This window comes from Aethina tumida, chromosome 1, assembly GCF_024364675.1.
Source record: "Aethina tumida isolate Nest 87 chromosome 1, icAetTumi1.1, whole genome shotgun sequence".
NCBI lineage: Eukaryota > Metazoa > Arthropoda > Insecta > Coleoptera > Nitidulidae > Aethina > Aethina tumida.
Genome location: NC_065435.1, coordinates 49,771,550 through 49,798,297, shown reverse-complemented (window position 1 = coordinate 49,798,297; position 26,748 = coordinate 49,771,550). Strand labels below are relative to the sequence as shown.

At 29.7% G+C, this 26,748-nt stretch overlaps 1 protein-coding gene across 2 annotated transcripts in view; it reads left to right on the top strand.

The window, feature by feature from the left end:
* The window catches only part of LOC109595859 (probable nuclear hormone receptor HR3), a 116,570-nt gene that overhangs the window by 3,841 nt on the left and 85,981 nt on the right, over positions 1–26,748 (top strand). The window contains exon 1 of one of the 2 annotated variants that reach the window (XM_049968955.1): positions 5,971–7,049. The exons of the other annotated variant lie outside the window; for it this stretch is intronic. Coding sequence (XP_049824912.1) covers positions 7,043–7,049 — 7 coding nt within the window. The 5' untranslated portion in view covers positions 5,971–7,042. Of the gene's footprint in view, positions 1–5,970; positions 7,050–26,748 lie in introns of those variants that run through there. 2 annotated transcript variants of the gene reach the window in all.

Sequence of the window (26,748 nt, the reverse complement as noted above, 5' to 3'; positions counted from 1 at the left end):
AGACGAGTGTAGTAAGTTTTTTTTCCGACTTATCTAATCGTAAAACTATCGGAAAGAACGTGAAAAAAATCACGTGAATGGATGCGACGTGGGAAAGTCCCGATGTTAACGTATTCGCTTCATAAAATCTAAATTTAGGTGACAAGGGTTATTTTCTTGTTCTTTGAGTGATATCCTCCGTTCCGCTTTATTTGCAAACACTTCTGACGTGAGCAGACAAAACAGACCGAATTGATTTTTTAAGTTCATTGAACGGGTCTATTTTTATAATTTGCATGTATACGACACTTAATTTATATTTCGCAGGCGGAAATAAAATGAGTCAAAATGTAATATACGACCGAAATGAAAAAATTGTCCACATAACAATGAATAAATTATCAAAGTCTGCACGAATGGTGAGATAAGAACGTCTGGACGGTTTTTATATTACTATTATTGTTGCTAATCGCATATTAAACAGGCACTATTTGGGTTAACGTCGAAAAGGAAAAGTGTATTCGAGTTTGTAGCTGAAAATGAGATCGCAAAAAAATGAGATCAAGAGCACAGTTTCGCTCTTTTCTATGTGGGTGCTCAACACGACTCCACTTGTGAATGGATTTAAGGTTACGGACCTACATACTAGTTTCAGATAATTTCAGCGAAACGAAAACTACTCTGACGAGATGAAATGTACATCGTGCATTCTAAAAAATTCTACTTTTATACGAAGTTCAGGGGCTCATTATTTTTAGTAGGCAATTTTTAATATTGGTTTCGAATAAAGTTTCTTCCTATAAATTTATTCAGCTGGAAATGAACAGAAATAACTATGTTCAAACACATTTTCAATTATGAATTCAAGTTCAATGTAGTAAGAACGTAAAGCAGATTCCAGCGTTTAAAGAGCAAAGGCAAAGAATACGTGTGGATCAGAAATTGAAGCCATGGTCAACTGCAGTTGATGAGGTAAAACAATTATCATACTAAATAGATATTCAAGAGTATATTGAAAACAATAACTATCATAAAATGCACTAAAGAGAAAGCTTGAAATTTCAGTTATGAAATGCCAAATGAACGATCAACATACTACAAACACGGAATAAAATGCAAGCTTTGACTAATGAGAATTTTCAGAGCAGGTTCAAATGTAATTGTAAAAATAGCTTCCATTCCATTCAATCCCAAATTTTATTCTAACACGCACCTACATACGATCAATTAAATTATAATGTTCATTTATAGATTGGAGTAATTTATAAGTCATTATAATTTCCCCGTTTTGTAAAGCTTTGACCATTAAAGACATTTAAATTTTCAGACAAGTAATTTATGTACAGCAATCATTTAAATTATAATATTTATTTTAACTCTGTGGTAGTTTATAAACTACTTTTTTGTCTTTATAAACTTTGACAATGAGGCCATTTAAATTTTTAGACAAGTATAAGCTTTAATTGTCAAAAAAGCTTTCATCCAATTCCAATCCAATCTTTTTATACTTTGACCAACGAGGACAATTCTAACAAGTATTTTATGTACAACAATCATTTAAATTATAATATTTATTTTAGCTCTGTAGTAGGAGTCACTAAACTACTTATTTTGTCTTCTCTAACTTTGTCCAATGAGGACCTTTAAAATTTCAGACAAGTATAAGCTTTAATTGTCAAAAAATCTTTTATTCAATCTCATTTTTAATTTCAACAAATATTTATCTACAACCATTATTTAAATTGTAATATTTATTTATAGCTCTGCAGTAGTTTCTAAGTCACTAAACTGCTTTTTTGTTTTTTTAAATTTTGACCAATGAGGAGCTATAAATTTTCAGACAAGTATAAGCTTTAATTGTCAAAAAAGCTTTCATTCATTACCATTTTTAAGTCCAACAAGTATTTATCTACAACAATTATTTAAATTGTAATATTTATTTATAGCTCTGCAGTAGTTTCTAAGTCACTAAACTGCTTTTTTGTCCTTTTAAATTTTAATCAATGAGGAGCTTTAAATTTTCAGACAAGTATAAGCTTTAATTGTCAAAAAAGCTTTCATTCATTACCATTTTCAATTCTAAAAAGTAATTATGTACAACAATCATTTAAATTATAATATTTATTTATAGTTTTGTGGCAGTCTATGAGTCACAAAAATATTTTTTTGTCTTGTCAAGGTTTAACTATTGAGAACAAGTTAAAAATAAGTTTTAATTGTCAAAAAATTATACATACAATCACATATTTCATTTTTAACATGCACTTAAAGGCAATGAATTAAATTATAATATGGCAATTTATGGCTTTACAATAATTTATAAATAACTAAAATAAATTTTCATGTCTTGCATTTACCTGGGATAAGTATACTTGTTTCGATTCTCCGCGGGGTTCGACATGTATTGTATTGTATTTCACATCACGTGCATACCTGAACACGAATCTCGAATTACATCCGAGCACTTTTTTCATCACTCGCAATTTGGTATCGAACAAAATCGACATTTCGCACAATGATCCCATAGATACGCGGGGGTCGTGACATAACAGTAAATATTATAGATGCATGCTTCTCCTGTACCATCCGGTATCGGTGTGGGTGTAAAATAATCGAGTAAGTGGATGAGGATTTTTGCTTTTGTGAAAATGGTTGATGGTGTAAACACTGGATTTTGATTTGTATTGCGTGACGCCACTTGCGGGCATCCAAACATCCTATCCACAGGCAACGAATATCGATGGAACATTTTCAAAAAGTCTTCGTCGGAGACGAGACGAATTCCATCGGCATTCCTATGGGTTTTTCTAATTAGTCGACAACGAAGATTTGGTCGTTGGCTCGGGAAATTGGTCTCAAATCACGAACTGTATCATGAGAATTTCTCGTGATCCATAAACTACTCCTATTTTATCAGAACCAAACAATGTTGTGCAATGCTCCGTAACCGTGGATGGGATTCGCATGAAATTTCGTGAATCACACAGCCCAAAAATGACTCCATCTCCTTTTAACTGTAATCAAGTTGAACAACCTTCTGCTGATTGTGATTCAGATTGCTTCATCTTCATCATGAAACAATTTTTGTCCGTGTTCACGCCTACCGTGTCCAATTCGTTATGATCAATGCACGAGGTGTTGTAAAAATAAGCATGACATATTTGCAAAATAAAAACTGATTGGCGAATTGCGTATGTTTAATTATAAAAATGTGTGCCAGATCGTTGATATAATATTCATGTAACATATAATAAATAAATAAAGAGGAATGACTTCAAACGTTTAACGAATTAATTAATGCAAATCAAATGTACAAAAACTATACAACATGAAATACTAATTGAATACAGCTTACCTGATTGAAATCTAGTTTATGGCGTATATAATAATTATCTTACAACGTTATTTAATTTTGTAAAAAAACCCACAACATTAGATAATAAATTATTTAGTTCTTGTTCAGTTCGATCGGCAGAAATGCAGCTGCCAATTATATGGTAAAACAGTATGTGAGATTTTATAACCTTAACAGTTTAAGTCACAATTGAGACACCTGTTCAACAATCATTAAAACAATCATTAATAACAGGAGTCCAATAGACCGTAAACACACACAAACAGTACACAAACAATAGACGTTTAATTTAGATAAATAAACAGTAGCGTCAGATTAAATTTTAAATATAAATTAATGGCACGTCCTTTGGGAATGTGCTAAACTTCTTTTTGGTCAGTGGTTTCCGTCGCGGAAACATGATTAAGTCAAAGTCGGCTGAAATCTCGATTAAACCATTCCGGATGTCATAGGATGTCGCTGCCTGCATGTTGGCCTGCTTTGTACTTAATTAAGACACATTTCCAGACCAAGACGTCAAATTAACTCCGCATGGGGAGGACTTTACCCCCCATTTGTGGTTACTTTAAACAAATTAAAATTTATGTGGTAACCATTAATTTTGTTTTATATGCATGTGTGCCGGACAGGATTCGGAATAAAAAGCAATTGGGTTGGTAACTGTTGTAAAAACAAACAATGAACTTTACTGTACTAATGCCATTTTAATCGGCCACAGTTACAGTCCTGATCTAAGTGTGTGGCATCGACAATTATCTATAAACATCTGATATGTGTGTAATGAATAACACTTTATCTGTGCCGTTTAAAACCGTTAACGTTGTTGAAACGGACAAATGAAGAATGGAAGAATGACCGCGGGGTCGACATCTAACAGTTGACTTCTACGGTTTTATAAATTCTCTGGAAGATAACGCAGTCGTGGTTAATGATTTATTGACTACTTCTTCACTTTGACAGTCGTTCATTCAGTTGTTTCAACTTAAATTGGAAACTGGGAAAAACAATCACCATAAATCTTTGTAATTATTATCTATGCTTTTTGTTTGTACATTTTTATAGGCCGTGTCTTTCCAATTTTAAAGGTCGCATATTTTATTTAAATACGCCACGAATTAATAAAAAATGTACCGTTGAAATACTCCTCCGAGTTGTTGAGTTCTTTCTCGGGATTTGCGTACGGGTTCTTGATTCGACTCGAATGTTTTGAATTAAATTATGTTGATGTGAGACGTAAAAACAAATCTTATTAGGCGCCATTTATGAAGTTGTTCTTTCATGTATTTCAACATATTATCTCCTAATATCATAAACGCGGACGGAAACCTTGAATAATGTAACGTTCCTCCATTTTTGAGCGTCCGCGCCTTTGATTTCGAATGGTTTCTTTTTATTTACAAAAATAATTACGAACGTTATTTACGGAACATCTTTTCCTCAAGACTCATTCATTCTTCAAAGCTCGACTGCCTTATAATTTAAATGTGTTTAAAAATTCACGACGACTGCTTTTTCCACTCTCGACAATTCATGCAAATTTAATTTGGTCCCATTCCACCTACAGTAATTATAATCCAGATTACGGATACATATACGTATAGACGGACGGCGAAAAAAATGAATAAATGAAGGGCGCACGACGTCCCGACATAAATGTTGGAAGTGTCCGCCGTCCATGGGAATTTATTCGTCCCCGGACGCGTGAATGGAACGTCAAAATGCGGAGTGTTGGGCCGCCCTGTTTGAATGCACCCTTGACGCGGAACAGGATAGGAAGCAACCCCGATCGAAATAAGGATTCGTCTGTGTCCTGCAGGGCGCACGCGTATCACAAAGGATCGTTTACAATGGAGAAGAGAGTCCTTTTCAATTTTCCGACCGGTGCGATAAATAAATCGGCACATCGGCATTATAAAAAATAAATAAATAAACAAATACACCTTGAACGATTATTTAGTTCGACCGTTGTCGGTGTCAGCGGTTTTAAAATTTCGTTTCGGGTTTGGCAACGTTTTCATGCAAATATCGTGTATTGTTGATGGCGGTTTTGTATGACAAATTGAACCACAATTTCGGGGACACGACGTAAAACGAGTTCTAAAAGAGGCTCGTTGAATATTTCGACCATAATAAGAGAGAATTTGAGGCGTGTAATAAAATTGAACTTTAATAAACCTGAAAGAGTGAACACGGGGAAAGAAATTTAGTTAATATTTTGGTAATTATTGCCAAAAATGGTCCAAAAAGTACAGCTAGGTAAGTTTTTTGTCGTGTTTTGATAGTTGTGTCTAATTCAATTTTAATTCGAGTGCACTCGTGAGCATTGAATGGACATTTCAGCCTCCTGAAAAATTAAATAGAACAAGCAAATGTCAGACGTGAATGGTAAAATCGGATGCGAGAACATGAATGGTAAACTGGTGGTATCGAAAGAATGAAAATAGGTCCATAATATATGGGTTAATGGTATTTAGCCGTGGCGAGTTTCCGCGTCGCGACGCGTCGTCCTTTTTCTTCAGGAATTTCCCCGTTGTGAACGCGCCTCGCTAGCGTCACTCTAGTGGCGTAGTATCGAACTATACTACAGAGCATTACCAAATAGACTCTGAACATAAAAAATAATTCAGGCCCAGTTTTTCAGTCGCAATCAGGTCAATAATATTAAAAAATTAGTGTGGATTCGGTAACGTCGACCGGAATCGCTGGAAAAATTCGCGCATCGGTTCCGGGACTGTTTGTAATACTAACCTGCATTTCAATCGATTAAAAAAAAATATTGATCATAAACAGAACCGTTCTGTAGTAGTGTTTACAAATTTGCGTCTGACGATTCTGATTAAACCCTAATGTGTTCGTATTTTGTGATGTACAACATTCAGTGTTTCTTGTGTCCAATTTTTTTCAACGGAGTACCTTAGAATTGTTACCTTTTTAAATAGTTTATATTGTTGTGTTGTTGATAATCTATGAAAAGTTGGTCGCATAGTTTTTACGCATATATCCCACACAGATTTCCGTTTGTATATAATTGTCAATAGAGGCCTTTCTATTTCCTACTCTCTTTTTTGGTTTGTAACGTCATAATAACAACAATAATAAATATAGCAATACGCCACAAATTTATTTCGAGGAAGCTAATAACTTTTTAAGACTGTCTTAGACTGAATTTGACTGATACCATCGGATTGACTGAAATTTACACCAAATAGTACGATTTTATTCGATTTTTCTGGTGTTACTGGACACGTCTGGATATTTCAATAATTTTTCGGTGTATCGTTTGTATATCATAAATTTCGATGTTTGATGTTTTTTATAAATTCACTTTATAGTTGTTCCAATTTTTGTAAGTTTTTACTGGCTTTTACCTATATTTTTTGATAACGCAAACAACCAAAACAAAAACCCAACAAAATCGTTCGATTATGGCACTCCGAGCTTAGGAATAAAATAGCAACAAATAAAAAAAAAACACACAGTGGACTTGATTTGTTTATTATTCGGTTCGCATCCGGGTGATCCGTGAAAATTATCAAGTTCGTCGTGAGTAACGTTATCAAACTGGCGGACCCGGACATAATCACGATCGAACTCCAGGAGGTGGAGGAACTACCCGATGCTTCGCCGCCACCTCCAGAGACCAGAGTCGAGACGACGTCCACGTCAACAGCTCAGCGACCGCCGCCGACCACTTCGCCACCGACTACCATGACAGGTAAACAAAATAAAAGTACCACACACACCGTTTTTTGAATGGTGACACATTCCATTTCTTTTTTTTTTTTTTTTTTTGTTTTCGGTGTGAGTCCGTGTAACGGACAGTTTTCCCTTTTTAATCGGGTTTCATTGTGCTGTCGATTTCTGCCCAATTAGTGGTGTTTTCATTCATTGCGTTCGTTGTGACAATAAACTGCGTGGAGGGTGTTTTTTCATCGCCCTGCGCGTTTTCCTTAATCCGACAGTTTAGGTTAGTTTTTTGAATAATCACGACAGGACCGTTTAAAATTTTAAACTGATTAGTTTATTTAAACCAGACTCATATCCAGACTTCACGGTGTTGTTGTCACATTTCAGTAGTTAGCATCACCACAAGTTTAAGTAACACTGTTGTATACTTTGAAATTAGAAACTGCGAGTGTTAGCTATTAAATTAAAAATAAAGAAAAAACAGATGTTTCGAACGATTTCTTGCCAAATATTAAATGACGCCTGTCGAGAAAAAAACTACAACGTAGCTATAAATCCGCTGACAAGTCGGTGCTAAACAATAACTTTAGTCATGAGTTAGTTGTTACGTGACTGATAGGATCAATAAACTTACACTAGAACAAAAAATAAATGTATCCTAGGATGAGTCAATCTTGGAAAACATGATATTTAATATGTTTATAACCAGACAAAACATAAAGTTGTGTATTTTTTTAAGTAATCCCGTGCGTTGTTTTATTTGTTATAGAAATAGTAGAAATGAGGGTCATAAAAACACGAAATTACCCTTAATCCTGACTATTTTCTATGGCAATTATACGATATAATAAAAATGTGTTTCTAGTAAATATCCTGGAAACAAGGACACTGAATCACGCTAACCAATTTTCTGATCAATCGAATTAAGGCGAGGATTTGTTCAGAGGATGAGTGTGCATCGTGAAGTAATAAATCAGTGGAAAGCCAGGTTTTAAAAGTGATTGCTTCATCAAAACCGTTAAAAATTAAAGTGACCGTATATGGTACAGACTGATGGGAACGGTTACGTAAAAAGAATGCAGGTGGCTCGTTAAAAACGAACACACACACACATCCATATGTACGTGAAGATAAAAATTGAAAAAGTATGCTTGTTTATTTTCATATTATTGTATATAACTATGTAGTTTTTGTTGCATGTAGTGATTTATACATACATCTGTTTTGCTAAATCTTTATTGTATATTTTGTTGATGTGTTTAATGTATAGGTCTGTGACGTGTATATGTCTTGTGACGTTTCCAGTATACAGTTTTCAGACAATATGAACTTTTTTAAGTCTTTGCAGTATTGGCTCTAGTAACTTAATATCTGTCAAGCCCCGTTACAATGTCCGGGGTTGATAGAAACATCATTAAATATTACACAAATGATTTATTGCTATGGGCCTTAACAAAATTACATTTGTTTTTCAATCATCTTTATTTCACATTTATCATAAAACCTATAATTTATTCATTTATTCTTAAGAAATAATAATGAATAAATCACAGAATGTTCCATAAGTTCATTGTTCCTATGATTTAATTGACCATCTTAAATAATAAAATTCTTGGTTATCTCGAAAACAATTTTACTTAATAATGTAATGTATTTTATCCAAAAGTAAACTAAAGATTCAAATTTACATTTAAAAGATTCCAATGCATTTATAAAGTTATGGAAAAAGGTCAATTAGAAATCTAGAACCAATATATACCATATAAAATCAGATGTTTTTGAAATTGTTCTTTTATAAATTGCTTTTAAAGTGCATTTTTAATTAATACAATTACTTTAAATACTGTTGAGTATTAATGAAAAAAATTGAATATGTATTTAACAAACAATTATTAATATTATTTTATTTAATGTCTCTAGTTTATTTTATATTCGATCTCCAATCAACTAAATTATTGTAAAATTATCCTCAGTCTGAAATTTCTCTATTTATAATAAAAAACGAATTAACTATTTGCCTATTTAATAAAGCAAATTAAAATAGTAATCATAAATCAATTAGAGATGTTTAAATACCTAGTCTTTAAATAAAAAAAATTAATTGTGGTGTTCACCAGCATTTATCTATTTTTAATTAAAAATTATTTTATTGACTATAATAGATAATTATTTGTTAGTTAAACAGGGAGAAATAAAAAAAATTGAGCTAAAAATTAATTTGATATAATTGAGCTCCAAAATGAACCAAAATCGACAAATGAGGAACGTGGCATTTTTTTAATTCTAATGCTCTATCTCAGTAAAATATAACATTAAAATTATATCAATTTTTTACCATTTAAATGAAACAATGTTCAATTTTTCTTAATTAAATTTTATTTTATAGATAAAAAATACATATATAAAGTATCTTGGGGGTATCCACAAACCTTTTGGAAAGCACACGTATTGATTCAAAATTAGGTACTTAAAGTATTTTAAAATTGTAGTTTCAATAGTAGAAAAACTAGAGACCATTAAAAATGACCGATAAGAATGGGTCTTTGGACAATGGCAAATGAGAAATGTTAAAGGCTTTGTTTTCAAATGTAAGCTTTGTCATTTTAGTGGTCATCAATGACTGTACAAAGTTCTAACAATATTACTATTAAATAACTATCGATGACCAGTATGTTGACAGTTGTACATTCACCTCAAAGGTCTCCAAACTGTGTGTGAGAGCTTTTGAGGTAAATTTACTAGTCGTAAGTTATTTATCATCAATTACAGTTAGTTTATTTAGTGATTACTTTCTAATTTGTACAAACTAGTTTATTATTAAATAACTGTCAATCATGACAAAGATGATAAAAATTGTATATTCTTGTTAAAAAGACTCTAAACTTTGTGTGAGAGCTTTTAAGGTAAATGAACTGCCAATTTACTTGTCTTTAATGACAGTTAATTCATTTTTCTAATATATTAGTACAATAATACTATTAAATAACTGTCAATTGTACATTCACCTCAAGAAATCTACTATTGCCCACTGGGCATTGTCGAAAGGTGCATTCCTAATGGTAACGGCCTCTAGCTCTTCTGCTATTGAAGGTACAATTTTTTTTCTATCTGTCTATATTTATTTTTGAATCAGGAATCTGCCCTTTAAAGGTGGTACCATTAGAATCCGTTAAAATATTTTCATAATCGATCCCCTTGAATGGTATATTTAGTTCTAAAAATGTCGTACCTATATTAAAACAAGTAATAGACAAAATTTCGTAGATCGTATATACATATAATATTTTTATAATCAAATGAACAATAATAATATAAATAATTATGCAGCCAGTAGCAGATCCAATTCACAGTTTTACAATGAAAATCTAGCACCGCAGAATCATGGAATATAGATCACGAAACGACCGTATACGAACAGTTGTGTACAGTTTTTCAATTTACCTAGAAATTCCAGTAATTAGCCAATTATACCACGCGCTTGATCCGCACAGCCAATTCTTCTATAGAGGTATTGGTATGTGTATGTGTGTGCGCGCGTACAACGAACGTATGCAACGGAGGAACGGCAAAACGGCAAAACAGAAAGAGAGATGCGGGCCACGGAGCTCGGGTATGAGAAGCACGCTCTGGGGAATAGCGGTACCGAGGCAACGAGCACTGGGTTAGCAGCGCGACCCGGTACAGTTAGGTGCGACCGGGGCCCCGTTAGATCACCGACAACTGCGCCTGACGCCGGGCCCCTTCGGCCTGGCTTCCACGCCACGCTCGTTGACCCAATGGCGCGCTGAGGATCCGTTTTGCACGGACCCACGTCGGTACAGACGTGTCTTTGGAAAGTTTCTGAAAAACCGCAGCTAATTTTTTTTTTCTTTTTGATTTTTTGGGCGCGTCCCGCGATGAAGATTGATGGTTCGGTGATTATTGGTTTTTGGGCAGGTCGCCGCCGTCCTACCAATTATTTTCGCGTTGCACTTTGTTTATTTTTTGTGTTTTTTTTTTTATTAATAACGATAATGGTGCCTACGTGATGTAGGTTACGTCACGTCACGTATAAATCGACAAATTTGCCACGTTCAGATTGCCTACTCCATAATTATTTTACCGTTTTGTTATTATTATCTTAGGGTTTTGTTGCTGATCTGCAGTACCAGATATAGTTCGGGAACCGTACCAATGATAAAAATTGAAATTTAGCCACAAAATTGTTAATGCAAACTTATGGTTTAACTTTGTTTATGTATTTAAATGGAAAAGTCTAAATCAGTGACAATTGTTTTGGAACAAAGTAAATATATGCAAATTAATTTTTGGTTTATTCAATTTTAATGCGGAATATCTCAACATTCTTTTTAATTTAGACTTTTTGATTCATTGTTTATTTATGTTGAGAAGTTTCATGTTTCTAAATTATTCTGTATGGATGAACTTTCCTCCCATTTCGTTAACCTACAAAAATTACAATTTATAGATTTTATAAAAATAAAAATGGGAATTATATAATTTTAAAAATATATGCAATTTTTTCTCAATAACATATGTAACATAAAATTAATACTACAATTTTAAAAATCCTCGAAACACAATAATTCATTTAAATATACTCATTATTAACATTAATAAACTGCTTCTTATTAATAATTTACAGTAATTATTGTAATTATTATATCGACTGTACTTCAAAAGTAAGTTTGTGTGTTTTCAGTGTATAAACAGTTAAAATATACACTGAAAACACCTATTTAGTTTTAGTTGCAAATATCTGATACAATTTTGATATTTTGATAAAATCAATTGAAATCTGTGATCACAGTTGTAGAAAAAAAATTAATATGTTAAATATCATAAATCTTTTGTCTTTTTTGCTTTCAATTTATTATTTATTTATTGAATTATCATGTTTTAGATGAACTTTGTTCTTAATTTATACCAAAAATAGATTTCTTTATTTACTATTTATATTACATTTATTAAAAATTTATTATTCATTTATAATAGAAATTATTATAATTTATGTTTAAGTTACAAAAAACAAAAAATAAATAGAAAAATTTAAATATTCAGGTACTTAGAAGATCATAAAATACTTCTCAATTACTTATAAAAAATTTAGTTAAAAACTAAAAAATTTAATATGTATATATATAAAAATGTTATAATATTATATAAATTATTAAATACAAAAATATAATATATTATAAAAATAAATGCTCCTATTAACAATTATTCAAATTATCAGTAAAACTATTTGGGTAAATTGTGTATTAAATTTGCGTATATTTAAATTAAATTATTAGAATATAAGTTTTTAATATTTTGTTTTTATCTAGAAAAATTATATATAAATACTTGTTTGAGTTTCAAGGACTTATCTTTAAATATCCTTCTAAATTATTTAAAAGACCATAAAAGAACTTTTTTCAACTACATGTCATATATAAGTACAGTCTGATGAAATTTTTAATAAAATTAGGAAACTATTGAACGTTTGACAGAATATTTTTGTCGAAATAGGAAGGAGCACTATTTTATAATTTATGAATATTATCATAAAATTTATGAAAGATATATTAAATTTTAAAATATAATAATAATAATTGTCGAACAATATTAATAGTATTCCCCCTACGTTAGTAAGTTAAGTAATTGTGAAAAACTTAAAAATTTAATTATAAAGAATTTTCTTGTCTCAGTAATTTTTTTACGTTATATTCGAAAAATTTTTATACGAATAATTAATGAAATAAAAATCTTTAATAAAAATATCTAACAAGCTGTTTCAATATAAAACTGTGAACAAAATTATAAAATTTTAAAAATTTTATATAAATCAATAAAACTTATCTAATTCGTATCTTTGTATAGAAATTTTGACATTCTTGATTTATTTCAATTAGTATTTTTATTATATTATTTTACTATTTTGTTTAATAAACTGATGTACATTTGACTTAGTTTACATATTTATATGAATATGTTTGTAAAACGTCTTCATTTTATTTTAAAAAAGATTTAAATAAAATGTTATTAATTTTTGGAAATAATAAATCTTAAAACTTTAGGTTTCCATCGAATCTAATTTAACAAGATGATTCAACAAAAAACTATTAATATTTATAAACAAAATCAATCAAAAAAATTCTTTATTTATATTTTTAACATTATATTAGAAAAATTTTCAAACTAATATTGAATGTAGTTATTATTATTTTTATAACGAATTTTCCAACGCACATTAAAAATAGGTTATCGTACACAAACCCACTTCGAAAGTTACACTTTACTTCCCACCCATGCCCGCTGAAATTTCCCATTAATTACAAACAAAATAACTGTAATCACACACTCACACATCCACATCATTGTGCGGTTCTCAACGAATATTTTCCACGATAACTCCAAGTAAAATCATCCGCGCCGATAATCGATTGCATTAACGTATTCACGTCGAAGCAAATTGCAGACATTACTATTTATAGTCAGCGTATACCGCTAATTTACCTAGAAATAAATCTCGCACCGCGGCTCGAGACAATGACACGGCCGCAGCCACGGACCGAAATTATTCATAAAATAAACGACGACCACGGGTCGTGGCTCAAATTTCAACTTTTATCTCGCTCCGCATAATTGTCTTTTGCATGGTTCTATCCGTATTTGGAATGCAACAACTGTTACTTGAACGATGGAAATTAAATAATAAAAATACGTAATCACTAGTCATGTAAATTTATTAAGGTAAATAAACTTCAGCACAAAACTATCGGCGCATTCACCATTTATGTAATATGATTTTTTGTTGTTCTTACTCATGAAAAAGGTCAACAATTATGTAAATGTTTCTAAAATCTCTTCTTTCTAATAACCCTTAAATAATAATACAAAAAAATTCAATAATAAGGAACTTTTAATATAAATTTACATTTTCATCGAATCTGATCTGTCAAGATAATTTAACAAAAAACGATTAATATTTATGAATCAATAAAATTTCACTAATTTCTATCTTTCATAAATTTTACAATATTACTATTTTTTATATATAACTTTATATTTTGTGTTTGTTATTAAAACAATTTTTTATTTTTCAGTAATAAGTAATAAACTAAAAATTTAAATTTTCATCGTATCTAACCTGATAATTTATTAAAAAACTATTTGAACAAATTTAATATAAATGATATATATAAATCAGTAACGATTCACTAATTTATATATTTTTGTAAAAATTGCAATATCCGTGATAATTATTGTTTCTTATTATTAAAATAAATTTATTTACATTTTAATTATTGAACTTATTAAATATAAATATTTTTAAAATTTCTTAATTTTAATTCTTCTTTTCTAATTTAAGTTCTTTAATAAAATTATAAATATATTTTGATAAGTCGTCGCATTTTGTCAGACAAATTGTGAACAAATTACAAAGAATATTTTATATAAATCAATTTTCTAATTTATACCTTTGTATAGAAATTACAATATCCTTGATTTATTCTAACTTGATTTTTATTTAATTATTTTGTTTTGTAATATTAAAATAATTTTATGTAAATCTCTAAATAAATAAAAATATAAAACCTTCTCAATCATAAAAATTTAAACTTTTATCGATTTAAATCTGATATTTTAACAAACATTTATCAATCAATCAAAATTAACTTAAATATTTTATATAAATCAATAAGGTTTCAATAATTTATGACTTTTTGTTAATATAATATATTACAATATTCATGATATATATACTAACTACTTTTTATTTATTTTATTTTATAATGTTTAAACTTATTATATATATATTTTTAAAATGTTTTAATTTTATTAAAATATATAAGAAATCCTTAATAAAAAAAGACGAATTTGTTTAGACAAATTGATTCGTTGTAATTGAAGCAATAAAATTTCTCTAATTTACATCTGTCTATTATTTGTATTTGTTCCTTATTATTAAATTAAATTTATGTATATTTTAATTATTTAATCAAATATTTTTAAAATGTCGTCATTTTAATTTAAAAAATCAACTATTTTTTAAAATGTTTTAATATTATTTAAAAAAATCTGTAATAAAAAGATATATATTTCGCCAATAAAATAAATAAATATATAAAGTCGAATATTTTCAGAAAAATTGATTTATCGTAATTGAACAAAATTACAAAGAATATTTTATATAAATCAATAAAATTTCTCTAATACATACCTTTGTGTAGAAACGACAATAACCTTGATTAATTCTAGAATTATTTTTTTATTATTTTGTATTTGTTCCGTATTATTAAAATAAATGTATGCATATTTTAATTATTTAAACAAATATTTCTAAAATATCGTCATTTTAATTTAAAAAATCTCCATATAAAAATATAAATACTTTTTCAATAATAAGAAATGCTTAATAAAAATTTAAACTTTATATCTTCTTATCAAATGTAAATGCATATGCGTTTTGATAATTTAACTTATTTACATATTTCAGTAATAAAAAATCAGTAAAAAAAGTTGTCGAATGTTTTCAAAAAATTGAAAATTCAACAAAATTACAAGAAATTTTATATAAATCAATAAAATTTCTCTAATTCATACATTTGTGTAGAAACGACAATATATCCTTGATTTATTCTAACTAGAATTATTTTTTTATTATTCTGTATTTGTTCCTTATTATTAAAAAAATGTATATTTTTAGTTAAGCATATAAATATTTTTAAAAATCTTTTAATTTAAGAAATCTTTAATTAAAAATAAATAATAAGAAATACTTAATAAAAATTTAAATTTTCATCAAATCTAATGTGATATTTTAACAAGAGACTATTAATATTTCTGAACAAAATTAACATACATGTTTTATATAAATCAATAGTTTCACTAAATTATCCCTTTTTATAAAAATTACAATATACATGATATATTCGAACTAGTTTTTTATTTTATTTATTATTTTGTATTTGTTTTTGTATTAAAATAAATTTATTTATATTTTAATTAGTTTACTTATTATTTAAACATATCTGTAAAATGTCTCAATTTTATTAACAAAATATATTTTATTAATAAAATTTATCTAATTCGTACCTTTGAATAGAAATTTCGATATCCTTGATTTATTTCAATTACTATTTTCATTTTATTATTTTGCATTAAACTAAACTGATGTACATTTTGCTTATTTTACATATTTTATATAAATCAATAGTTTCACTAATTTATGCCTTTTTGTAAATATTACAATATTCGTAATATATACAACTATTTTTTTAAATTTTATTTCTTATTGTGTGTTTGTTTTTTGTTATTAAAATAAATTTATTTACATTTTAATGATTAAACATATTATATATACATATTTTTAAAATATCTTCATTTTATTTTAAATAAAATGTTATCAATTTTCGGAAATAATAAATCCTAAAAATTTAGGTTTCCATCGTATTTAATTAGACAAGTTGATTCTACAAAAAAATATTAATATTTATGAACAAAACCAATCAATAAAATTTCTCTAATTTGTATTTTTTAGGGAAACTGCAATATGATTGATTTATTCCAACTAGTTTATTTATGTTGTTTACTATTTCTTGTTATTAAAACAAATATATTTACATTTTAATTACTAAATTAATATAAATATATTTACCAATTACGTATATTTATGAATACAGTTAATACACGAAATTGTTGATTTTATCTTCAAACATCAATTTATAATAAAACACATAGCAATTTTGATTTAATAGAATATGCAAATTTATTTAATTAAATTTGTAGTTTTTTTAAGTAGACGAAATACGAATACGCATACGCATTTGACTAAAAAAAAATGCTTGCAAAAAAAATGGCACGCAAAACGTAAACAATAACACAAGCTGTGTGGCCGGTCACGATTGAATTACAACAATTGGCGGTTCGTCCTGATGAAATTGTCCTTAAACAGTCGGCGGCCGGCACGTGACCGGATCGAAAACCAAAACAGTGACAGAGAAATCGATCCCCGTGGCATCGGGGGAAGAGAGACCGTACCGCGCGTCTATTTACATTAGCGCGCGCCTCCCTCGCTCTCTTCCGTCTCGTTCTCCCGACGACAACGGGACTCTCCACCGAGCCGCGCTCGCTCCATTCGGGTTGCCAATATCCGCAGTCGTTGCGCCCGTGACGTCATCACTTCCGCCTACGTCATCCGGGTCAATAAACTGCCTTGAAAGGTCGCAGAGGTTGATGTCTGCGGTTGGTCTACCGGCCGCCGTGCGGCGCTGCTGCGTCGCGACGTTGCCGATGCGCTCGGTATTTCGTCCGGACGGTGATTAGAGATGATTCCGCTAAAATTATGTAACGTGCATTTTAAGATGTCAAATTGCTGGATGGAGGGGATCCGACGGGATAATGGGGCTTGATTGTATTAAATAAATTCCCCTAAGTTAATTTGGGCACATTTATTGATAATCAAATTTATCTTATAATGGTGAATTATAATTAAATTAAATTATGTGGTGTACGTTGACAATTCTAGTTTTGATTTTGATGAATTGTTCTCATTAGGTGTAGTGTAATTCTGAGGGGAACATTCACTTTTCATTTACAAAAATTAGAAGCTTAGACAATAAAATTAATTAAATTTCGTGGAAACCCCCTATTTAATATGATAAATCATTCTAATCAGATGTAATGTCATGTAATCAGGAAAATTTAATTTTTGATTTATAAAAGTTCCAAATTTATTTGCTTGTGAATTGTATTTAGCTTATTTTATTTGGTTTACAATAGTTTCCTTGTTTTCCAGTAAAATTTATTGAATTTTGTGGACACTCCAGTCTAATATTAAAAATTGTTTTAATCAGATGGAATGTAACTCAAAAAAATATAGATTTTCATTTATAAAAATTATAAATTTGTGTACTATATCTAACTAGTTTTATAATAATTTCGTTGTCTTTCCAGTAAAACTGATAGAATTTCGTGGAATCCTTAGTTTAATACCAAAAATTGATCAAATGTAAGGGAACTCGGAAAAATTTAGTTTTTATTTATAAATTTTTCCGAGTTATTTTTATATAAATTTATTTGCATTTGTATTGTATCTAGCTAGTTTTTCAATAATTTCCTTGTCTTTAAAAACTGATCGAATTTTGTTGAATGCTTAGTTTAATGTCAAAAATAGTTTTAATCAGATGTAATGTAAAATTTAGTTTTTTATTTATAAAAGTTACAAATTTATTTTCTTATGTATTGTACCTAGCTAGTTTTACAATAATTTCTTTGTCTTTTCAGTAAAATTAATTGAATTTCGTGGAAACCTCAGTTTAATATCAAAAATAGTTCAAATCAGATGTAATGTAACTCAGGAAAATTTGGTTCTTCATTTATAAAAGTTAAAAATTTATTTACTTGTGAATTGTATTTAGCTAGTTTTACAATAATTTCCTAGTTTTCCAGAAAAATTGATTGAAAACCTCTGTTTAAAATCAAAAATAATTCTAATCAGATGTGGTGTAACTCTCAGGATTAGTTCTTCATTTATAAAAGTTTGTCAATTTATTTGCTTGATTATTGTGTAAACGAGTTCTGCTATAATTTCTTTTTATTTTCAGTAAAATTAAATGAATTTCGAGGACCTCAGTTGAATTTTATTGAAGTCTTAATTTACCTTCAAAATCTGTTCTAATGAGAAGTAATGAGACTCTAAGGAAACATGAGTTCTTCACTTTTAAATAAAAATTATTTTGCTCATGTGTTGTACGTAGCTAATTTTTCAACAGCTTCCTTGTTTCTCCCCAAAAATAATTAAATGTCATAGAAACCCCAACTTAACATCAATATAATTAAGCAGAGGACGGTAAATATTTTGCCGGCGAAGTATCTTAAAACAGTGTAATGACGGAAATGCCATTCTGACAAAACGGCAAATCGCTAACATATTTATAAAGTTACCGAAGCGATGTGACCTACTAAGGAAAATTGCTAGGCAACGTTGCCTTTCTATATTTGTTGTTTCCCTGTTTGTTTTAAATAATGCGCGGTAGATGACGCTATAAAAGTATAAACTCGCATTTACTGCCCGTTTTCAACACTAATTTATACATAAAATAATTATGTGCGTCTACGCACGCCACAATCACATTAATTTCAAAATTTATTGCTCTAATCGTAATTTAATTAAATGCAAACGATTTTTATTTTTAAATTGTATATATTAATGTCGAGGATAATTCATAAACCTAGTTTCTTTCGGAATTAGTTTATCTTATTGTCTTTTGCTCGTATTTTGCTGTGCAATTAATTTAATGGGACTTTTGCAATTTATTAGAATAAATGGAAAAGCACATTTAATAAAAGTTTGACACATAATAAATATCATCATAAATAATGTAGATATTTAAAAAATAAATTATGTATTTATATATATATTAATATTTATTTATGTATCATGTAATCTAAATAATTTTATTTTCCTGTTAAAAATCTCTCGTGAAATTGTATATTATGAATAAGAGGCGATGAAAATAGGGGACTCCCAGGAAAAAAATACATGAAATTCAGAGATAGTTACTCAATACGAATATTTATTAATGCATCCATTTGGATGGGATATATGGATATAAGTATATATATAAGTATAAGAAATAGGGGGAAACAGAGGAATCCCAGGAAAAAAGCACATGAAATTCGCAGGTACTTACCCAATACGAGTATTTACTTAATGCATCCATTTTTTGGGTAAACAAAATAAGTTTGTGTATTTACCAGTTTTCAGTCTACCCACTCAACTGGTACTTACCTCACTACCCACACAAATATGTAATAAAATTGAAAGTTTTTTTACAATTACAATTTCGCCGTGTCATTACACCCGAGTCCAAAAATTGATTGTCTTTTTTTTTCTCGTCGTCGGTTTATTAATAACGAATCATCGTTGCGGCGGCCAAAAAAGTAAACAGCGTCTAACCGGCTAATGCCGTGCGAAATTGAAAAATAATTAGATATTGTTCGACTGATTTATATACGTTTCGCAAATTATAATAGAGAATTTCGTAATAGAAAATATGTGCAAGTAATGATTCATGCACGACCCAGGACCATATCAATAAGCGGACGAAATGAAAGTTATTAATCAATACCCGAATCTCGAAATTAACATACACACTTTCGATATTTCGAAAGGCCCGTGCAAAAAAAAAATCCCGACAGTACACAAGTACGAAACAATGTAAGCCAGATAAAAGATTAATACGTTCCTTAATTACATACTGTTCGTCTATTGAATCGTCGGCGATACACTGTAGCCGAATTTGTTGTTATGTATTCTCTGCAGCCATTGCCCAACATCGTTTACGGATCTGTGAGTTAACGACTGAATAAGTGGGTGGTCACGACTAATCTAACAGCCAGTCGGGCAGGAATTCGGTGTTTTTATGAAATTGAGGAAATGTATAAATACCTCGCAATCTGTTAAGTAAAGACTCGTCGGGGACTGTGGAGACTCCAATTTTGGGCGGAGGCGACATCTATTAATAGAATTTGCGATTATTAATTAAAGAAACGACAGACCCATTGACATGTTAATTAAAGAAATATTCAAAAATTTATTTATAGAGATGAGTTAAGGGTGGGTGAACAGGTAAACAATTACTTGTTCCAGTTTCGTAACTTTTAATGATAATAACTATCATTATCATTACAACAATAAAAGTTACAACAACAAGTGTTACTTTAATATTAGAATTCATACATAATTTATACACCTATAACATAGTTAAAAGTTTCAGAGGTGCACTGAATAAACAGTTGAATTATTTACATTAATTAACTTTATATTTGCGTTAAATAAAAATAAAAGAAACGCAATTAGGGTAAGTTAAAAATACAAATAAAATATGTCACCATAAAAATAAAAAGAATTACACTGTGCGTCTTTTGAAGTGGATAATTTGAATTATTTAAAAAATCAGAACACCTACGGTATTATGTTGCAACAAATATATTATCACAATAAATTTTAATAAACAATGTAATCTTTTGCATAAATTAAACAAAGTTGCGTCAACAACAATACTTTTAAGATAGTAATAAAACTAATAACACCAAATTCCTTGGGAAATTAATAAAACAAAATTAATTACAATAAAAAAGCAGAATATTAACTACTACATTTTCCTCCTTTGCTCTACGAACAATTTTTACCCTCCTTGGTATTCTCAAAATTAGTCAACTAATAAATTCTTCGATTTATAACTCGCCATTATTCTCTAAGCCAAACTTTGAGCCTGATGGTTTCGAGAGTATATGTTTCTTTTAAGTCGGAGCCATACGTGTTCAATGGGATTGCAGTCTGGTGAACGCAGGGGCCACTGGATTCGAGTAACGTCATGATGTTACAATGCCAAATTTACAATAAAAAAACTAAATCTGGTCTAAATTCTTGAGCAAATGGAATAATAACTGGTTGAATGATCAAGTCGAGAGATCGTTGAGCATATATAGTTTTATCAGTTTAATATGAGCAACTTCGTGCGTGTCTCTAAAGGAATTCCACCCCACACTGCAACAGAACTACCTTCAAAATCAACACTTGAAGCCATGTTACGCTCATGATATCCCTCAGCATATTCTCGCCATGTCCAAATACGGCTATCCAAGTGATATAATGTGTACTTAGACTCTGTGAACAAACAATTACGCCATTCGGCTGATGTCCATAGGCGGTGATCGTTGGTCCATGCTTTGCGGGCAACCCGATGCTTCCTGCTTAACAGAGAGTGTTGAAAACGTCCTCTGACTCTAAAACCAACTTCATGCAACCTTCTTCTGATGGTAGACACTTTATCAGATATACATTTGTGCTACTTGTCAAAATCTTCAAATAAATTAAGAATAAACCGAATAAAATGTGTTAAAATCCACAAATAAAGATTTTACAAACAATAAAATGTTGTTCATTTTTATGTCTAAATATATGAAAAAGTAAAATAAAATTAATATTCTGACTACCTAGAGCAGCATTCAAAATATCCAAAATATTTTTAAATCAATTTAATTTAAAAAATTCAAATTATCCACTTCAGAAGACGTCCAGTGTATTACTTTTGGCGATTACTAGTGCAGAGGTAAGTTAAGTCTGAGAGATTGGAGAAAATTGAGCACTGTAAAGCACAAAATGACGAAGAGCTTAAACATTTTATGGTACAGTCGAGAAATAAGAAAAATAACATAACACAGCCATTAAATATTTTAGGATTAAATTTATCAAACTGCATTTTGAAATGGTTTATATTAATTTATCTTGTTTCTTTTCAGGTGAGCCGCCAAAATCATCGCTAATCCATTGCACAAGTCCAATAATATAAATACGAAGGTAAAAGTACTCCACTCAAAACGTCGGATTAACAGCTTAACCAAACGATCTGATGTTATCCCAAAATTATTGGGAAACTGACACATTTAAACCAATTAAGATGCATTTAATGCGTCAATAATTTCGTAACGTCGATTATCTCAGCCTTTCTCTTTTCCCCAATCAGAAGACACGGTACACATTACAACAATTTAAACGCGTCGATTTTTTCATTATTTTGCATTTTTCCCACTTATTCCTGGACCGTCACGAAAATAGACGGTGCAGTTTTACCGCAATGTATTCGCATTATTACGTTTTTTTTTCGGGTGGATGTAATGAGACGCAGATGCCGGTTGTTAGCACGTGTAAACGCTACGGGTGATGTTTCCAAACAAATAAACGTCACGTTAAATTAAAGAAAATAACCCGCAAATAACATTTGCATCAATGATAATTGCGTCCTGGAAAAAAAGTTAAATGGAAAAATTGTAAAAAACCTCTTATGCCGAATGACTAATGGAGTCTTTAAGTAGACAAGCGGACGAATGTGGTGAAACAAGAACAAACATGTTTTACAGTTAATTTAAATGCCATTTGCCAGAGATGGAGACCAAATGTGACGGACGAGAGACATGCGCTCCCCAAAAAACCGATGCAATTTCACAAGGAATTAGGCACTTCTTTCGACTACGCGTGTTTACTTCATTTACTTCTTTTAAAACGTACAGATTTGATTTAGTTCCAAGTATTTAGTTACCGCGGAACAACTGACGGATTGAAGTTGGCTCTTTAATAAATTGCCCGGCTCCAATTTTAGCTTTAAGCTTTTCAATCCGCGAGGGAAATGAGGAAATTTGGGGGGAAGTGGGAAATCATGCACAAAAGAAAGCAAATATTGGCCACTTCCTAATTAAATTTATAGCAGGTCTATCGTTCGTACAATAATTGGATTGTATTTTAAAAAAGTTTTCATTGGCAAAATACAACTCCTTCATGCGAAACCCGAACGTATTCCGCAAATGTCAACGGCACTTAATCAAAAACCTGAACGGGTCGTTTATTTTTTTTATGCTCCCGTCTTCTTTCACGTATTTTAAATAACACCTGTTCATTTCCTTTTCAACCGTTCCATGACAGAAACATATCGTCTGGACGTCGCGTCGAAAGTCCGATAAAGCGTACCCAATTTCTGGCTGGTGCAGTTACGACACCGCTAGATCATTTAAATTGATGCGTTTCATGCTCATTAGCGCCAAAATCGTATAAATTGAATTAATTAAGAAAGTTTTATAATCTTCAATTAATTGTAACCGTCTCGCTTATATGGTGAATTTATTGTATCCGTAAAAAAAGCTCGCCTTGTGCATTCTATACTGATTTAATATAATGCACAAAAAATGCGCATTCACTATTTAATTGAGGTGAATAAATGACATAGATTTGCAGTCAATTTTTTCGTGGTCTCTTCCATACTTCCATACGTTTTATTGGAGTGTGTTTATTCGAGTTAGGTGTTTTACATATTTTGAGGTGTGACATAAGTTACCCTTTGCGGTAATTGTTTAGAATCACAGCTCTATTTTCACCCACAAAAAATAGAAAAATTGAGCTATCGATACATTTTTTAGAGAAAAATTAATTTTAAATTTGAACGATACTGATTTTTCCTTGAAATTTTTATGAAAAATTTTTTTTATATTGTATGTCTATTTTTTTCTAGAAAGTTCATCAAAAATAGAATATTAAAAAAAGAGGAATTGATATTCGACCTAACCGAACCGATTTTTTTTAGAAAGTCCATCAAAAATAGAATATTAAAAAAAAATTGTCAATAACGTAATTTTTCAATTTTTTATTTTTAAAAATTTTATAATTTTTATTAAATTTAATAAAAATATATTTATATTTTTTTCATGATTTCTCATATTTTTTAACATTCTATTTTTAATATACTCTATTACTCTATTATTAATTTTCAATAATTTACGAAAAATTTTGATTGAAAAAAAAATCAATTTTTTAATATTCAGTGTTAAACAATTTCTATTTTACCATCAATAGATAAAGTTATATTATATTATAATTGAATAATAATGTTATTCAAGGATTAAATATTCTGGCTTATATTTTTTAATTAAAATATTTTTGTTATAATTTGTGTATTGAATAATACGTACTAATATAATTAGTACAATTGGGGATTATAGAAAAAATATATATATATATTTTAGAATCTCTGTAATTTTTCATTTACTACAACTTATACAATTAATTAGAAAATCATTTTGATCAAGATGACATTTTGAAATAAGAGGTTTTCTTTCTAAAAATAAAAGACAAACTAAAAAAGAAACGTTAAAATTGCTTAATTAGTTGGAGTTAATTAGAAAAATTTGATGATTTAAAAATAGGAGATTTTCTTATAATAATAAAAATTCACACTCAGTATTATGATTTCTTATGAAACGCGAACAAATAACAAGAAAACTATTAAGTTTTGATATTTTACTAGTTTGAGTTTACAGCTAAATAAATAAATAAATAAATCGTTTCCCATCAAAAAAATTAGAGAAACTGAAATTTAGATAATAATTCAAAATAAAAAAAAATCGAATCTTATCGTCACCTGAAATTAAAGTTAACCTGAAAGATATGGGACTAGCTGAAATTAGTTCAAATGATGTGGGAAGACCTATAAGAAAAAACCCTATTCTATTAAAAATGTTCAATTTTGACTTGCTGAGGATCACATTCCCTGGACCATAGAACAGTGGGAGAAGTGACGAATCTAAATGTAATTTATAAAAAAAAATATTGGTTCTGTTTATATTAAACGTCCTACATAAAAAAAAATGTTATACCCACATGAAACACTGTGGCAGTTCAATTATGGTATGAAGATGCTTCAATTCTTCTGGTGTAGCTCCCTTTAAATTGATATGCAAAGATATATTAAACAACAATTTGTTTTCATGTATTGAAGAAACGATGCGCTTAATAAATATGATTGAACATGAAAACGATCCCATACACAAATCCAAAATTGTGGCGAATTAGTTAGAAGATCAAAGCATGGATATTTCGTCTTGCCCGTCTTAATGTTCAGACATAAAACATGGGGGATTACTTGAAGAAATATAGACTTGTATATTCGGAAAATAGTCGAGTCTGTGTCACGGAAGCAGATCAAAGTTATAAAACAAATGTCATATTATACAAGTGTTAATTTTAAATTAAATGATACAAATTTAATCATTAAAAATTCCTTTCAAAATTAAAGTTACTATATTTATGTCCAGCTCAATTCAGAAAAATATATGTAACATTTTATTGAAAAAGAATATAGTAGTTTTTATAAAACAGCATAAAACAACAATAATAACATTTTAAAAAGTTGCTAGAATAACGTAAAATATTTTATATTTTTACTAAAATCTTCTATTTTTACACGGTGTTAATTGAATCAAATTCAAGTTTCATTCAACAAATTTTTTCTCAACTAATTTAAAGCAGTTACTAGAATCTAATGGTTAAATTCTTACGCATTATTGACATATCCTGTTCTTGCATGGTTACGCACTTTTTCACACACATTTCCAAATAGAAAAAACAAATTAATTTTTTGTGTTCGAGCCACAATCACCATAAGAATAGATTCAAAATGCCATAATTGATAGATAATACAAGTCAATTAAGGCGCGTTGCATAAGAACGCGTTAAGTACCGCCATCGTCACTAATTTATTTTCCAAACAGCAGTTGCAACGTACAAAATACATTACTCGACGTTAAATTATCGTGTTTATTTTCGAATAAATGCATTATCCTTTAAATAGGACACCGACGCCGAAATAGAAAAAATAACGTGATTTACTAGAAAGAAAATTACGTATCCTGCGTGCCTATGTGTGTGTGTGTGTTTGTGTGTGTGAGTGGATAGAATACACCGCGGCGAACGTATTTATTATCTTGCTTGGAAAACTTTATTACTGAAATATTACATAAATTAGTGCGGCTATCATAACGCAGAAACACATTGTATGGCCGCGGGGGCTAGAGTTTCTCAAAATGTAAACAACCGGTCCGAGTCGGACTCAAATCGATAAATCTCGTCCGGCATATGTTTGCCTCTATTTGAATGCGATTGCATCGTAAACTCTGAAATAGAAGGAAACTCGATCTTTGTACAGGGTGTCCCGTATTGGTTGATTTTGACCGTTATTGAGTATTTCCCAGACTAGATGCAGAAAAACTCGGAGAGATTTTTTCCCAACCAATCACATTCAAAATATATTTAAATATAATATATACATATAGTAATGGGAATAAGGAGATAATTTAGATGGAAATAATAATTAACATAAAACGTCAAGTTCTAAATATTGTTGACATCA